Source organism: Pogona vitticeps, chromosome 1 (assembly GCF_051106095.1).
Source record: "Pogona vitticeps strain Pit_001003342236 chromosome 1, PviZW2.1, whole genome shotgun sequence".
NCBI classification, from domain to species: Eukaryota; Metazoa; Chordata; class Lepidosauria; order Squamata; family Agamidae; genus Pogona; species Pogona vitticeps.
Window position 1 is genome coordinate 315,820,636 of NC_135783.1, and position 15,553 is coordinate 315,836,188.

A 15,553-nucleotide genomic window follows, 5' to 3' on the forward strand; every position below is an offset into this window, starting at 1 on the left:
CTGTGGGGTAAGATCGCCCTGGCAGGAATTCACTTGTTAGATGGGACGAAGCTTTGCCTGAAGTGTCACCCACAGAAGCAGGGGGGAGACATACCCCAAACACACACCCCCTCACGCCTCGCCCAGTCCTTTCCCATTGAAGCATCTGAAGACATCCAAGGCCAGCTTTGCTGCCTAGGAGACACTTCGCGGCGGGAATGAACGCGGGACTTGGGCCAGCGGCTCCGGAGCAAGAAGCTGGCCACCAGATTGGGAAGGGAAGCTTGGTCGGGACGCGCCTGAAAAAGAAGCTGCAACAGGCAAAGGTCGCGGGTGGGCGGGCGTGTTGTGAGAGGCCAGGTTGTGGGATGGGGGTGGGGGGGCGCCTGAAATGTGCGCCAAGCGCCAACCAGGACCTATGAGTGGCGGCGACAGCGGGAGGGAAACGTAACCGAAGCTGAGGTAATCAGGTGTTTTTTGGACCCCCCACCCCCACCCCTTGGGGCGCCCCGCTGGCGAAAATGTCTGTCCGCCTCCCCCAACTCGGATTCTCCCGCCTTTTCCAGCCCGCTCTCCCCCCCGTCCCTTGACATTCGCTTCCGCAACTCCTCATTGGCAGCTCGGGGCCGAAGGCAGGATGACGCGCGGACTCTCCAGAGGTTTCGGAGGTATAAACGCCCGTCGGGCACGCGGAGCCGCCGGTGCCAGGGAAGCGCTGTAGCCTGGTGTCTCTGGAAGATGCCGCGGGGGTTCCTAGTGAAGCGGAGCAGGAGACCGGGGAGCTGCTACCGGGTGCGCCCCGCGGGCGGGCTCCCCGCACCCCGCCTCGAGGAGGCGCCTCACGCTCCAGCAGCGCCTTTGCCGGCGATGGCCGGGCCGCCGCCTCCGCAAGAGGAGGAGGAGGAACAGGAGCAGGAGCAGGAGCAGCAGCTGCCCCAGCCGGAGTCTCCGCTGGCCGCCGTCTGGAGCGCGGGAACCGCAGACGGCGCCGCCTCCGCGGAAAGAGAGTCCAAGCGCTGCATCCGCTCTCCCGCGTCGGCCGAGTCCTTCCCGCTGGGGCCTGCCTTGGCGGTGGCGGAAAACCTGCCCCTGCTCCCGCGCACGCCCCTGCCCTTGCCCGTGTCCGTGCCGCTCCCCCTGCCTGCGGCGCCGCTTTGCCCCGCCGCCGCGCTCAAGCGGCCACCCCGACCCAAAGCTCCGCCGGCGAAGAAACCCAAGGCCGTGCGCAAGCTGAGCTTCGCCGACGAGGTGACCACGTCGCCGGTGCTGGGCCTGCGGATCAAGGCGGCGGCCGAAGGGGGCTCCGAGGGGCCACGCGGCTCCCGCCCGACCTTGCTAGGCGAGTTCGTCTGCCAGCTGTGCAAGGAGCCCTACGCCGACCCGCTGGCTCTCGCCCAGCACCGTTGCTCCCGGATCGTGCGCGTCGAGTACCGCTGCCCGGAGTGCCACAAGATCTTCAGCTGCCCGGCCAACCTGGCCTCTCACCGCCGCTGGCACAAGCCGCGCCCGCCCGCCTCGGCCGGCCCCGCCCAGGACAAAGAGAACAGCCGCGGAGGAGAGGCCGGCCACGATCAGCACCACGGCGCGGCGGACAGCTCCTGCTGCCGGGACCCGCCGCCGGCCGCCCGCGCCTCCCAGCTCTGCGCCGCCAGCCTAGCCGGCAGCGTCGCCGACCGCCCCGGCCTGGGAGCCCCGCCCGGCGAGCTCTTCCTCTGCCCCTATTGCCACAAGACGTTCCGGCGCCAGGCGTACCTGCGCAAGCACCTGGGCACCCACCAGGGGCCGGGGGGCGGCCACACCAGCGCCGCTTACCGCGGCAGCCCCTCGCCACCGCCGCCGCCTCAGCCGCCTTCACAGCAGATCACTTTTCCCTGCCACTTGTGCGGGGCTCATTTTCCCTCGGCGGACATCAGGGACAAGCACCGGCTATGGCATGCCGTGCGGGAAGAGCTGCTCCTGCCCCTGGGGCCGCCCGAAGGCAGCGCCGCCCACGGGGAGCAGCAGATCTTTTCCTGCAAGCATTGCCCCTCGACCTTCTTCAGCTCGCCCGGCCTCACTCGGCACATCAACAAGTGTCACCCCTCGGATAACAGGCAGATCCTTCTGTTGCAGATGCCACTCAGGCCAGGCTGCTAAGCTCCCTGGGCGAATGGCTCTTTCCCCCGGCAGGACTGAACTATGAAAAGCGGGCTCCAAAGATTGCCTGGCCCATTCCTCACCGCTTGCTCGGGACTGCCCAAGGTCCTCCTACATCTGAGTTGCTTGTGCCGTTGCATTCCTCCGCCTCCTACTACTCCTGGCCCGTCAGTATCCAGTGACCTGTCCGAAATAGTACTTTTTAAGGGAAATCGCAGGGCTTAGCCAAAGGGAATCACATTCACCACTTTCGAAATGCATCGTGCCAAACGCTTTTTAACTTAAGAGCACGAATTATCCTCATTGCCTTACAAAGGGGTTAGAATGTATTGCATATTTCATGAAAGTTTTCACACGTACTGTAAATCTTGTAGTTTTAGAAAAGTAAAGGGAAATCAAGCTAACCTGTTGGGCAAAGAACACACTTACCACCTTAGATTGAAAAAAAAGCCCCTGCCTTGAGAAAGAAAAATACTCCGTGTGTGCTGTAATATTATAGCCTCTGCCTACTTGTGAGTAGGTTTTCTGGGGTGACTTGGGGCCCTGGATGACTTCTTTCATTCTAGTTATCCCTATCCCTACGATGAAAATACATTGAGGTTGCTTGACAACTGTATTAATTCTCCAGAAGGGGTGCTAGCCATGCTTTATATGTAAAATTAGCTGAATGTGGCTCCCCTGGTTCTGAGATTTCTAAAATATTTAATTTGCCATAAAGTGTTTTGTTCATTGTGCCTGTATTACAATAGTTGGATGTTAGCAGCAAGTCAGTGTCCTGTCCTACATGACCCTGTGCAAAATGCTCCTTGTTTGCTCTTGCTCATTACTATTAAAATCTGAATTGGTTATTTTTTTTCCCTGTAGTTATTGCAACTATTTGCCTGGTACTTCATGGAAAACTTGAGCTTACAAACTCACAAAGAGAGAAAGAAAGCAAAGACACAGAGCGGTAGGAAGGCTTTCAAATTCTGTATTCAGGCAAAAACAGCAAAAATAGATCAGCAAGCCCAAGAGAATTTCAGCCATGCCCTTGTCCAGCCATGCCACCCTCAGTAGCAAATTACTTTTGAAGCCAAAGATTGTTTTAGTAATAGTTTTCAATGAGCACAGAGAGCAGTTGTTCAAAGAACATCTGTATTTCTGTGTAATATCTCATTCATATCTTCACTTCAGGTTATCATTAAAATAGTTACTTTTAGAAAATCAGGGGCTATGACTACATTGTCTCTCCAATTTCTTTACTAATGCATTTTGTAGGAACCCTGGTTTGTGACCCTGCCTCTAGATTTTGGATGATTTTTTAAATAACCACTTTAGCATACACCTTTGTAAATTATTGTAGTTTTCCATTCGGCTAGTCAAGAACTGCCTGCAACTGCTGTTGAATGAAGTCAGGTGGACAACAGCTACTTCTTTTTCACTCCAAGCTATATTTATCTATCAAGGTGATTTTCTTTATATTTTCATCTTGTCACGGGTGGGGAGGCCAGCAGATCACCTCAGCAATGACTTCTACAAATAATTTGTACGAACAAAGATGGAAAATGGTTTTAGCTTAATTTAAGAATCAATATCAAAAACTCTTAAGTCACAATTTTACATTAAAGTAACTGTCAATTCCTTCCATAACAAATTGCTATTTTAAATATAGGTTGTTGTACTTCAGGCAAGACAGAGAGTTCCATCAAATGTCTTTTGAAGATGCTAAGAATGTGATCGTAAACCTATATCACGTTAAAAGCTTTACTTTGTGCAGTTTTACTAACCTGCTTAATCAAACTAATTAAAACCAGGTTTTTAAAAAAAGCCACATTTGGAACGACTAAGAGGAACTAAGGTAGTAAATCAACTACAACAAACTGTACAGACCACACTTGTGTACCTCTAGAAGGTGTAGGCTTAGCAATCTCACAATTAGAGTATGTTTATTCCATGGCTGTTTTCTACTCTCTTCCTCAAGCTAGCAACATTGAGCAGTTTTGCGTAAATCAATCACTCTTTGTAGTGGAACACAGAGCACACAGAAGGTGGTAAGAATAATTTTATTCTATTATTAAATAGCATGTATTTTTCTTTCAACCATTACAAATTTGTATATACTACACGGCGAACAAATACATCAATATATTTCTATAGTTGCCCGATGAGGGACAGATATTTACACATGCAGTTAGTACCGGTGCCATGCTACATTTTGTTAGAGCAGAATATGGCAAACAACAGTTGCATTTCTTCTTCGGTATGAAAATACCTCTGGGGACATAGCAGGAATCTGGAGTGGAATGTGTTTGTGTATACATTTGCCAGTACAGGAGCACAGTTCCTTCCCACCCAGTAACAGACATTGCTCGGAAAAAATGACTGACTTAACAAAGTGCTTGAAAATATGTATACATGTGCATATAAATATATACTGTATAATATATATATAGATAGATAGATAAGACATATCTATCTGTCTCTCTCTATATAGAGACAGATACTGTATATATATCTTATCTATCCATATGTATTATACAGTTAGATCAAGGGATAGTAAATTTTAGAAGAAGAAAGTCTACTTTGGCTACATGTTCCATATGGTCCCAAGTGGAAAGAAAATACTAGCAAGAAAGCAGAAAGCTGTCATGACTTCAACACTAGTATTTCAGTTGCATCTGGGTCCAGCAATGAATCCTGTATGTAAATCTGTGAATTCTAGTGCACTTTGCAGAGGACTTCAGAAATGCAAGTATTATATTCATTATCAAATCATACATTTTTATTACAGATAGGGCTGCACAATAAATAGAGTGGAACATGCCTGCAGTCTCCAGCTCCAGGGCTAGCAATCAACCCTAGAGATTAAAACAGAGTGGTTACTTTACTGCTGAACTTCTTACAAGATTAAAGGTAAAAAAAAGTGAACATGGGTAAAAATATTCTAACAAAATCTAAAATATTTTTTATTTGAAATAAAAGTCCAATATTGTTATCTAAAATTAACACAAGGGTGGAAGGATGTAGGCCCAATATGCAGCACAAAAAGGCTGAGATCTGGGTGGAAAGGGACTTTGCACCTTCTCAGGTCTTGTTAGCTGAGCCTGAGGACCGCCGCAATTTCACAGACATGCGGCTCTTGCTAGTCCGGGGAGAAATGGGGGAGGCTAGATCGGGCCCGTCCATCTGCGCTGTTGCTGGAACTTCGGACGCCTGAGTCTCTGGGTAGGAGCCTGTAGAAAAAAGAAGGATCAAACACTGGAATAATCAGCATCTTGTCTGGTGTAGTGGAAACAAAACTAGCTCAGCTGTCAGAATCATCAACAAAGCCCTTCCACCCTATGTGGGCAAACAGAAAGTATGTGTGTCTGATGGGCAGTCTAATTCTAATCTCCACAGGTACTACTTCATAACACCAAAGCAAGATGTGGGGAAATACTAAAAGGGATCCATGTGGGCATGATTTTTTGCTTTACATTCTCAATGCACAGATTTCTATAGGATTCAACAGGGCAGAAGCATGAACAGATTGTGCTAGTTGGATTCTTTATCTTTGTAAAAAGGAACAAGATGAATTTTTTAGGACTTCTGATTGTTTTCTAAAACAAAATCATTTTTCCATGTTCAGGGCAAAAAGGGGAGGAACAGCAACAGCACAGGAGTTAAGTTGCCAGAGCTGTTGCAGTGATTAAACTTAAATTAAAGACGCAAAACATATCAACTTTTATTCCAAAGCTTGATCAATCTTTTGAGTTAGATACTAGTGGCTAGCTGCCAGAAAGGAAAGGCAGTTCTTCCTTCATTCTGCTTGCTCAAACAGGCTGTAGGTTAGAACATAAATTTATAAAGGCACCACTCCCTTTGTTTTAATCTAGAATGAGATGGCGCTAACTGATTGTCATAGAGATTTATACCAGTTACTTTTCAAATGTACATGGCCAGTTCCACTCCTACATTCAGACTCATTGAGGCACATTTTTGGGAACCAGAGATATCCTTCCATTTCCCTACAGTAAATGCAAACATTGATGTTCCATGGAAGGACTAACTGAATCTTACTATAGGAAAAAATAGTTTCAGGAAAATATTTTCCTGATATTTGCATTTCAATAGTTTAAACTTGTGATACAGCTATCAGGTAAATTACTCAGTTCTAAGTGAGTAAAACTATATTAACAATTATACATGATGTAGCTTTTCATTTTTAGTTCAGTGATTTTTATTCTTTCTTTTCTCCCTCACTTTTATATTTGAAGCCAAGGCAGCAAAGAAATACTACTGAAATCAGTGGGCCAAATTTTTACAATATGGCGTGCTACTGGGGTTTATAGAATACTTAAACTATTTTTTCTAGAGACATAGCCATGATAAAACCATTCGGCATAATCTTTAAAATTTCACACAGGTCAAATTCAAATAACCACACATATAGCAGATTTTCGGGTGCTAGGAAAGAGGTAACGGTGTCAGACTTGACACTTCTATTTGCACAGAAGTTACTAATTTCCTTTCCCAGCTACTAGCCCAAGCACTACATCAACTCTAGCTTCAAATGGTCCCCCTAATTTTTAACATTATCAGTAGCATGAGGAGCTGAAGCAGCAAGGCTCCTTTCTGAAAAATTGCCAGTACTGTACATTTGAGGTTTTCCATTTATGATTTCTTTGGATCCCATATGATACACAAGCTTTCAAAATTCTTCTGGAACCAATTATTTTTATTTTTGGATACAAAATCCATTGTAAAATGATCTGCATATTTTGTATTACTTTAACTTTATAAAAAACCTGTACACACACTAATACAGAGAACCACACTAAGACAACATTTTTACTAATCTCATAGTTACTCTCTCGCCTGCTCTCTCATGTCTGGGTTCTTCCTGAAAGCAGATAAATCTCAGGACACATTTCTAGCTTTCCTTTTGCTAGATTTCCTAAACAGGTTAGTGCAAACTATGATGGCTGGGTCAGAAGTCTAACACTGCTTTAAACGCACATTGCCATAAGCCTGATCTAATAACTCAAATACTATTGTGTCTGCTTGGCCAAGCACTTGCAGAAACTGGCAAAAGCCTCACTTTGCTTTCCAAATGGGAATGTTTCTTTTTAAGATCCAGCCCCAGTATCTTCAAACAATATACAAAGGCATGATAGTGACAGCAGGAAATTGTGCCTTTTGAAGAAGGAAAAAAAGAGACAGAAACCAGAAATCTTACTTTTCCCCTGCATAAACCAATATCCAGAAATTCTATCTTGTTCTAGTTTTACAAGGACTCAAAGCATTCCAAATGGTGGGGTAGAGCATAAAAAGTCACCGTTGGTGCTCTGCACAGCATACCATTCACAGCTAGCGTGAAAGACCTTCCGTTTCAAGCTTTTGCCCTTTACCTTGAAGTGGCCAATGCTTTCTAGTGGTGGCTTGGGAAGGAGAAGAAATATCACACCATTTCTTTCTTTGTAGAGAATGAAGAAGTGATGAAGGAGAGGTGGACAGAAGTGAGGAAAAGGGAAGAAAGATAAAAAGATAACAGGTGTGAGACATGAGACACAAACAGCAGAGGTTGGTGGGCATTTACAGATGAGTTCAGAAAGGAGAAAGTTAGAATTTGTTATGTTGCTAAGGTGCATGCTAAAGGTTACAGAGGGATGCATCAGTATGCAAAAATGAACCAATAGTGCAACGATCCGGAAGAATACTCACCGACTACAGGTTACCCCAAAAACCAAAACCAAAAGAAACCAAAGAAGGGGAAAAAAGAAAGAAAAGAAGACTTCTATAAAAATAGTTTTGATCCAGCAAGCTCATTGCTAGAAATTTGATAAAACCATTATGATATCAACATGTCTGAATATTTCTGAAATAATTTACTCATTTCTACCAAAGGATAGCTAGGTTAAACATTCATATGACAATAGCTGGCTCTAGTAGACAGAGAGTCTTCCAAAGTCACATGAAAAAAAAAAGTTCCTTATAAGGTTCTGCTTAATTAATACAGATCTGAAGCATATTTCACTGAGAATATGAAACAGTGAAATTCACCAACTTGCAGGGGGAAAAAAGATAAAACCCAGCTATTTCATGTGTTTTCTATATACATAATTATTTTATATGGAATAAAAATTAAAGTAAGGGCAATATATTTAGTTCTAGTGAAGCCAGGAAATGTTAATTCAGAAAGAACTCAGATGGTGTTCAACAAAAATTATTCCAATCCTTTGTGTGTATAGCATTTCAGGCTAGTATAAAGATCTTTTCCTGATAACAATAGAGGAATTTATTGATTTTTTTTACAGCAATGAGTATGTTATTCCATAATTTCTTCTTCAACTTATAATGCATTTAAATTTATTGGGTATTTCCATGTATTTTCACTACAAACCCAAAACGTAACACAATTAAGTATAAGCAAAACCGTAATTATGCAGCAAAGTCTCTACTGATAAATACAGAGAACCAGACCCTAAAAACATGAGTGATATTACCTTGAAAGGCAATAAATGGTTTAGAGCACAATTAATCTAGATTTAGTTTGCTAAGACATATAGGCTACTGAAGTGTGTATAATAATGAAAATATCATGGAACTGGCCACTGCAAGTCACCTCCACACCCTGCAACACAGGTATCATCCAAAATGGTGCTGTTCCATGAATACAAGCAGTTCTTGCATTGATGTTTCCTTCTACTCCATCTGCTGAAGTGGGAGGAATTCAGTACTGCCTTCCATAAATGGAAGAGGGAGAGCTGGTTTTCACTTATTTCACTTGATACGCCCAAACTCTTTTTCACTATTCTCAGTGTCACCCAGCCCTGTGGATCAGATTTTTAGGGGCAAAGGAAGACCAGAGAGCATCTGTTCTTTGAGAAGAACTTTTAATTATACCAATCTTAAAAAAACATTGTTTTGAATCATATCTGAGTGATTTTTTTTTCAAAACCATCTGCTATTTGGATTACCTGCTTTAAATAAGTTTTTAAAAAACATGTAATCGAAATTTTCAGTTTAAAATATAGGTGGGAGAGATAAATTATTATGTTTATATTTGTCCCATCTTCTAAAGACTACAAAACATTTTTATGTTAACACTCTCCACTACTAAAGAAAAAACAGTAGAAGGTATGGGAAGCTACAGTATAACTATGTTTAGAAAATGTAGGCCATTCTCGTTGTCCCAGTGTAATAAAGACAGTGTAAACCTGCAAAAGTTGTCACTCAAACAACTCAAACAGTCTGATTGCTGCTAAACGATTAATATTCTAGCAACAAGTGAAAAAAGAAATCAGGAGTTAATTGTGCAGATTACAGGGGTGTTACCCAAACCTGAGTGTCATCACCATAATGTTAACTGTAATCTACACCCACATGATCATGATAGCAATCCATGATCTGTCATAATACTACAGTAGCAATGAATCCAGACAGAAGATTATGGTTTCCACTCTGCTCTGGTAATGTATTCATGTGGTCTTAAAATCAATTAGTGTTGTTTACAGAAAGAGAAACAAGATCTGGAAATAACAGGAAAAGACTTAAAACAAGTACACTGGAGAAAACGGCCAAAATCTTCAGTAAACACTACAAAAAATTAAGAATGACAATGAGAGCATCTTCACAAGTTACTTTTCACTATGTGGCAATTAACTACTGTCAGGAACACTTTAGAGGAGAAATGTACAGACTAAAACACTCCCTCCTCACACAAGCCTCCTTTCTTAACTACTGGACTCTCTTTCAGTCTCAGTGACGTCTTCTGCATCCTGGTTTCTTTCAAAGAAAGAGACCTTCCAGTTATAGGGGTGGTGGAGTAAAGACTCAATCCAATGCTGTAGAAGTGCATTTTTGTGTATCTGTTTAAATAGTACATCGCAGATGCCATAACAATTCTTTTTCAAGTCCCATTTTCCTTACTATTATTTGAAAATTCTTGGGACATCTAAGGACCCTAAAAACACAGGTGTCGAGCCTGGGGTTACTCCCGGATTTGTCTTGGAGTCTGGATGCCCAAGTTTCAGCTATGACCAGGAATGCATTGACACACTGGTAAAACAAGTGTGCCAGCTGTGCCTCTTCCTGGAGAGGTCTGATCTGGCCATAGTGACATACACCTTAATTATAGTGGTGCCTCGCAAGATGAGCACCCCGTTTAACGAAGAAATCGCATTACGACGAACTTTTTGCGATTGCAAAACAATGTTTCCTATGGGGAAATTTCGCTTTGCAATGATCGGTTCCCTGCTTCGGGAACTAATTTTCACAAAACGACGATTTTCGCCCAGCTGATTGGTGGTTTCAAAATGGCCACTGGGTTAAAAAAAATGGCTCCCCGCTCTTTTCTGGGACGGATTCCTCGCTGCACGGGTAGCGAAAATGGCCGCGCTATGGAGGATCTTCGCTGGACAGTGAGTTTCAAGCCCATAGGAATGCATTAATCAGGTTTTAATGCATTTCTATGGGCTTTTTAATTTCGCATTACGATGTTTTCGTTCTACAGCGATTTCGCTGGAACGAATTAACGCTGTAATGCGAGGCACCACTGTACATCCCAGCTGGATTACTGTAAAACACTCTATGCCTATGGAAAGCATCAGGAAACTTCAGTGGGTTCAAAACACAGCAGCCAGGTTGCTAACTGGGGATGGATGCAGGGTTACAGCAGCTCCACTGGCTGCCAATCTGTTCCAGTGAGAATTCAAAGTGATGGTTTTAACCTATAAAACCCTAAATAGCCTGGATCAAGTTGTCTCAAGGACTGCATTTTCCTTTATGCTTGAGTGTTGAGATCATGAGCCTTTGTCTTGGTCCCACCACCTTCACAAGTACGTTTGGTGGACACAGGAGAAGCCCTTCTCTGTTACTGCTCCCAGACTCTGGAGCACTCTCCCACAGGCGGCTAGACTGGTCCCATCTTTACTGTCCTTCCACAAGTAGATGAAGTCCTTTCTCTTCAGACAAGCTTTCCCTTAGTGAATGGCTATCTGAGTGGGGTTTTCATAACTGTGTAATTTAATAAAAATTACTTATTACACTACTTTGGTATTCTACAATTTATACCACAATTAGTTGTACCTAAATACAGCAGTTAGATCTACAAAAGCAGTAAACAAATGTCTATTAGGACCTACACTTTTGGACATATTTGCTAATAAAGAAAAACACATACTATACTTGATCATGTTATCCTTCCTCTGCTAAAACTAACCTTCCCTCTTGCTATAATCTCATTTGTTGCAGCCAATTTTCCAATTTGTTCAATAGCTATCTAGCATACAATTAGAAGAAGTATCTTGAAATATCATGGCACAGCAACTCCTCGGGTCATTTTGTTTCCCTTTTCTAAAGACAGTTTACAATTATATTCACTCATCATTCTCCTGAGAATATTACCAATATTATTTATGCATGTAAATTTTTTGCCAGAATGGGAATCCATCACTAAGCACAAACCAAATATAAATTAGGAGGCATCATGGGTTCTCTAACAGTATTATTAAAACAGATAGTTTTCAATTATGCTAGAATCCTATACACACTTTCTTTGGAATAAGCCTCACTGAACACATAATATTTACATCCGACTAAACATCCATGTGACTACATGGTTTGTGTTTCAGTTTCTGAGTAGTACAGTTCTAGCCATAAATCTGTTTCTGACAAATGTGGGAATTTATATCCTCAAATCTGTCCAAGTACCTTATTAAAAACCAGCTCAAAATATTTAATTAAGAATATCCTGTTAACCAAATGCTGGCTGGAAACTCAGTGATTTAAGTATCTGGCTGTGGAACCAGAGGTTGGGAGTTCAATTCCCTATTGTGTTTCCTGGGAGAAAAGGTACCATGAGTAGCCTTGGGCAAGTTGCACGGTCTTGGGGTGCCCTCAGAAGAAAGGACTGGTAAAGCACTTCTGTGTATTCTCTATTTAGAAAACCTTGGAAAGTGTCACCATAAGTCAGAATTGACTTAATGGTACACTATCCTCCTCCTCCTGTTATCTCAGCTTCTACACCGTTAAACCCCCTTGATTTTTGAATATAAAATTATAAAACTTTTAGTGTCTCTTCCTACTACTGCTAACTTAATATTCTACCAGCAATGTTCTTTAATATTTGTTCTCTTTTTGATTTAATGATTTCTTGTAATCCCACCCTCCATTTATGTAAAATGTGGCACTAGAGAAATGGTGCCCAAGTCTTCCTTTTATACACCTATCCCCTTGAATGCCTCTTCAGAGGGTCAGGGAGCCTAGAAAACACAGTGCTCTGCATTTTACGGGATTACATTGGGAGAGAGGGAATAAATTGAAAATTAACAACAACATTATACATTCATGCTAGGTTCCTGACTGTCCCTATCACACAGCAGGATCAGTAAGACACAGTCTGCAATATGTGGTAGGTTCCCTGATGCTCTGAAGAAGAAATGCAGGGGACTGCAAGGGGCAGAAGGAGAAGGGAAGGACTTCAGCATGTCCCTGCTTTCTGTTCATACAATGAGGGGAAATTATATATATCATTAAATTACTGTGAATATACATTTCTAACTGTATTTCTAAGGGTGTGGCTACGTTAGTGGCAAGGAACAAGCTCATGTGGACTGCTTCGGAACAGCTGGGCCTGACTAGATCAATCTCTCATTAATAGGGTTGGCATAAGTCAGAGGCAACTTGATGGCATGTAACAACAGTGAAGCCCAGTGGTTCACATGGAGATTGCTCTTGCCAGTATCTTGATGTGGCTTAATAAATTAGCCAGTTCAGGATATTGGGAAATTAATCACTTCCTTTGCTCCTTGGCAGAGGGGCAGGGGAAGTAATTTTTAAAAACTGTATATGCACTATCACCCTTAAAATGAGAGAAAATATTAAAAATGTTTATAGCTGATGCAGCACATCAGTGATAGTCTGTTATACAGTACAGTTAAAAAAAATCTCCTGCTGGGAAGCAAACAAAATCATTAATTTGCTGATATCCTGAAGTGGCTTGCTCATTAAGGGTAAACTGAGTACCTAGATTGTGTTGGGGGCAATGTATAGCCTGCATACTTCAGAACTGTAAACCACCCAGAGAGTGCTTTAAGTGCTATGAGGTGGTATATACACAGCACACTTTAGAAGCCTCATGGCGCAGGGGTTGAACTGCAGCACTGCAATCAACACTCTGGTCACAACCTGATTTTAATTCTGATGGGGTCAAGTAGCTGGTGCAAGGATGACTCAACCTCCCATCCTTTCATGGTTTGTAAATTAAGTTTGTAGCTTATTGGGGGGGGGGGAGGAGGCAATCTGTAGCCTGCATAATTAAATTGTAAACCACCCGGAGAGTGATTGAAGTGCTATAAGGTGATATATAAGCAGCACACTTTTTTGGAGTATACAGGATTGCGCTGTTAAAATGCATAAACAATGACCAGGAAGTAGAGGAGCCAACGTTTCTTTACCTAGGCCTTTTCCTCTTCAACTAAAATCTTATCCCACCTCTGGATTTATCAGTTCCATGGTGGGAATTATTCACTGTCTTGGAACCCCACCTTAGTGGTTTTGCTTCTACTTTCTTTATTAAGCCACTTCATGATATTAACAAATTCATACCAGAAGGCTTGCTTTGGTTTAGTTCCAGTGATGGCAATCACTGGAAAAGATTCAAAACAGTGTGATTCTACCTGCAGCAAAAAAGTGGAAGCCTCTGACAGGGACTCACTTTTTTTCTTCTCTTTTTCATTCCCATTTTGAAGGATTCCACACCACACCAGCACCCAGCCCAGGTCCCACCGATCCCTTTGCCTCAGTGCCTATGGGGTATCAAAGCAGACTGCTGGCTAAGCAGCTGTGGGGAGGCAGGGCCACCCTGGGAACAAGCACGGGGTGGGGGAGATCCTGTGCCTCCCAGCCAATGTGAAATTTTGCTGGTGGGGGAAAGGAGGATAGGGTACTTCCTTGGGCCCCCTTCCCCCAGCACAGCCCATATCACATACTCATCCTTCCATGTTCTCCCGTTGGCGGGTGCCCCAGCCAAAGCCGGTTGGAAGGTGCGAGCATGAGGGCTCCTACAGGCCCGGGGTGGCGGCGGCTTGAGGCCCTACAGGAAAGGGGCTTCCATCCTGCCACCAGCTGATGGGGGCATGCCAGGCCAGGAGAACTCACCGAGATCCTGCCTTCACCCTGGCCTTAAGTTTCTCTTGAAGCCTCCAAGGAGCATGATTATCCATTTCAGTACTACTCCGATACCATTTAATGCCACCTCCCTTCATACCATTAAAAAACCAAACACACAGGAGCATTTCTGGTTTGGAAAAAAGGAGTGTAAGCAGCCCATGGACCCTCTACAGTTGACTCCATTCTCTAGAGTCAGAGAGATGGGAAAATGCTGGGGAAAAAGTATTTATAAGATTAAAAGAGGATAAAATTAACAGTCTGGATCCAGATATGTTTAGAACAAACCTCTTAAAATAATGGGACTACTCTAAATACAACCAGGTCTTGATCCTTCCCAACAGAATAAATTAGTATTTAATATTTAGTAATGTAAGGTTCATTAGGATCATAGCCTTCATCACAGCCAATTCTCACAGACTACACAGTTCAGAAAGCTGTATTATCAAACTGGGGAAAAAATATTTCTAGAAAGATGGCTGTGTTAGTCTGTTGTGAAAAAAAAAAACACCAAAAAGTCTTGTAGTACCTTAAGATTAACAAGTTTTATTTGGTATAACTTTTTTTGGACTGTAGCCTATTTCTTCAGAGAAAAGAAATATTATCTGTTTTAATATACATAAAGATACTGGCTTTGGGAGAGTTTAAGTTGCCTCATCCTGACATGTCAGTACGAACAAATGTATCTGGATCTACAAATTATTTAGATACAAGAAGTCTCATATTCAGTTAATAACATCTATAGTTAATGGAAACTGGATAGCAAGGATGAGGTCTTGAACTGTTGTGACCAAGTAATTACCAGCATGGACGCAATATAAGGCAGCATTCACTGAATACCAGTATTCAGTTATTGTTTTCACCTATTTTTCTACATAAAATAAGTGACATCCCCCACAATATAAAATTAGGATTGTAAAAATCAGTTTTCTAGTTTTAAAATGCAAAAGCTTCGTGCAGTGTACATTGGTATCATGACTTATGATTATCCTGCTACTAAACAGGTTTTTTAAATTGACCTCCTTCAATGTTTTTTTTAAAGGATCCCTCAAACAGTGGGGCACAAGAGAACATGGGCTACACATCTGTACAGTAAGATCGAAAACAGGATCTTAAAATCCAACAGTGACAACCTGTTTATGCCATTTATATTTAGTAATTAAATGTTGTGTTAATTCAATGTTTACTTTTAAAATAAAATATTTTATTTACTATTTAATTTTCAAATACAAAATTATCAACATAGAAAAAGAGTAAAATGCCTGGCTTTTGCTAGTCACCTCCAGACTACACAGATATTCAAGTTAAT

General features: G+C 42.7%; 2 protein-coding genes across 18 annotated transcripts in view; one reads left to right on the forward strand and one right to left on the reverse strand.

Annotated features, from left to right (window-relative positions):
- The first annotated feature begins 424 nt into the window (after nt 1-424).
- Nucleotides 425-2,963, forward strand: INSM2 (INSM transcriptional repressor 2). The gene has a single exon (XM_072986370.2). The coding sequence runs from the start codon at nt 718-720 to the stop codon at nt 2,113-2,115; it is 1,398 nt and encodes a 465-aa protein (XP_072842471.2). The 5' UTR covers nt 425-717; the 3' UTR covers nt 2,116-2,963.
- A 1,180-nt stretch (nt 2,964-4,143) lies between these two features.
- The window catches only part of RALGAPA1 (Ral GTPase activating protein catalytic subunit alpha 1), a 208,115-nt gene continuing 196,705 nt past the window's right edge, over nt 4,144-15,553 (reverse strand). For 11 of the 17 annotated variants that reach the window (XM_072986375.2, XM_072986376.2, XM_078392386.1 and 8 more), the window contains one exon: nt 4,144-5,327. Coding sequence is in view for 11 of the 17 variants with exons in the window: in XM_072986376.2 (XP_072842477.1) it covers nt 5,179-5,327 (149 nt within the window). In the remaining 6 variants the exon portion in view is untranslated. Of the gene's footprint in view, nt 5,328-6,069; nt 7,550-15,553 lie in introns of those variants that run through there. The other 6 variants (XR_013544636.1, XR_012082600.2, XM_072986374.2 and 3 more) reach the window with 3 other exon arrangements.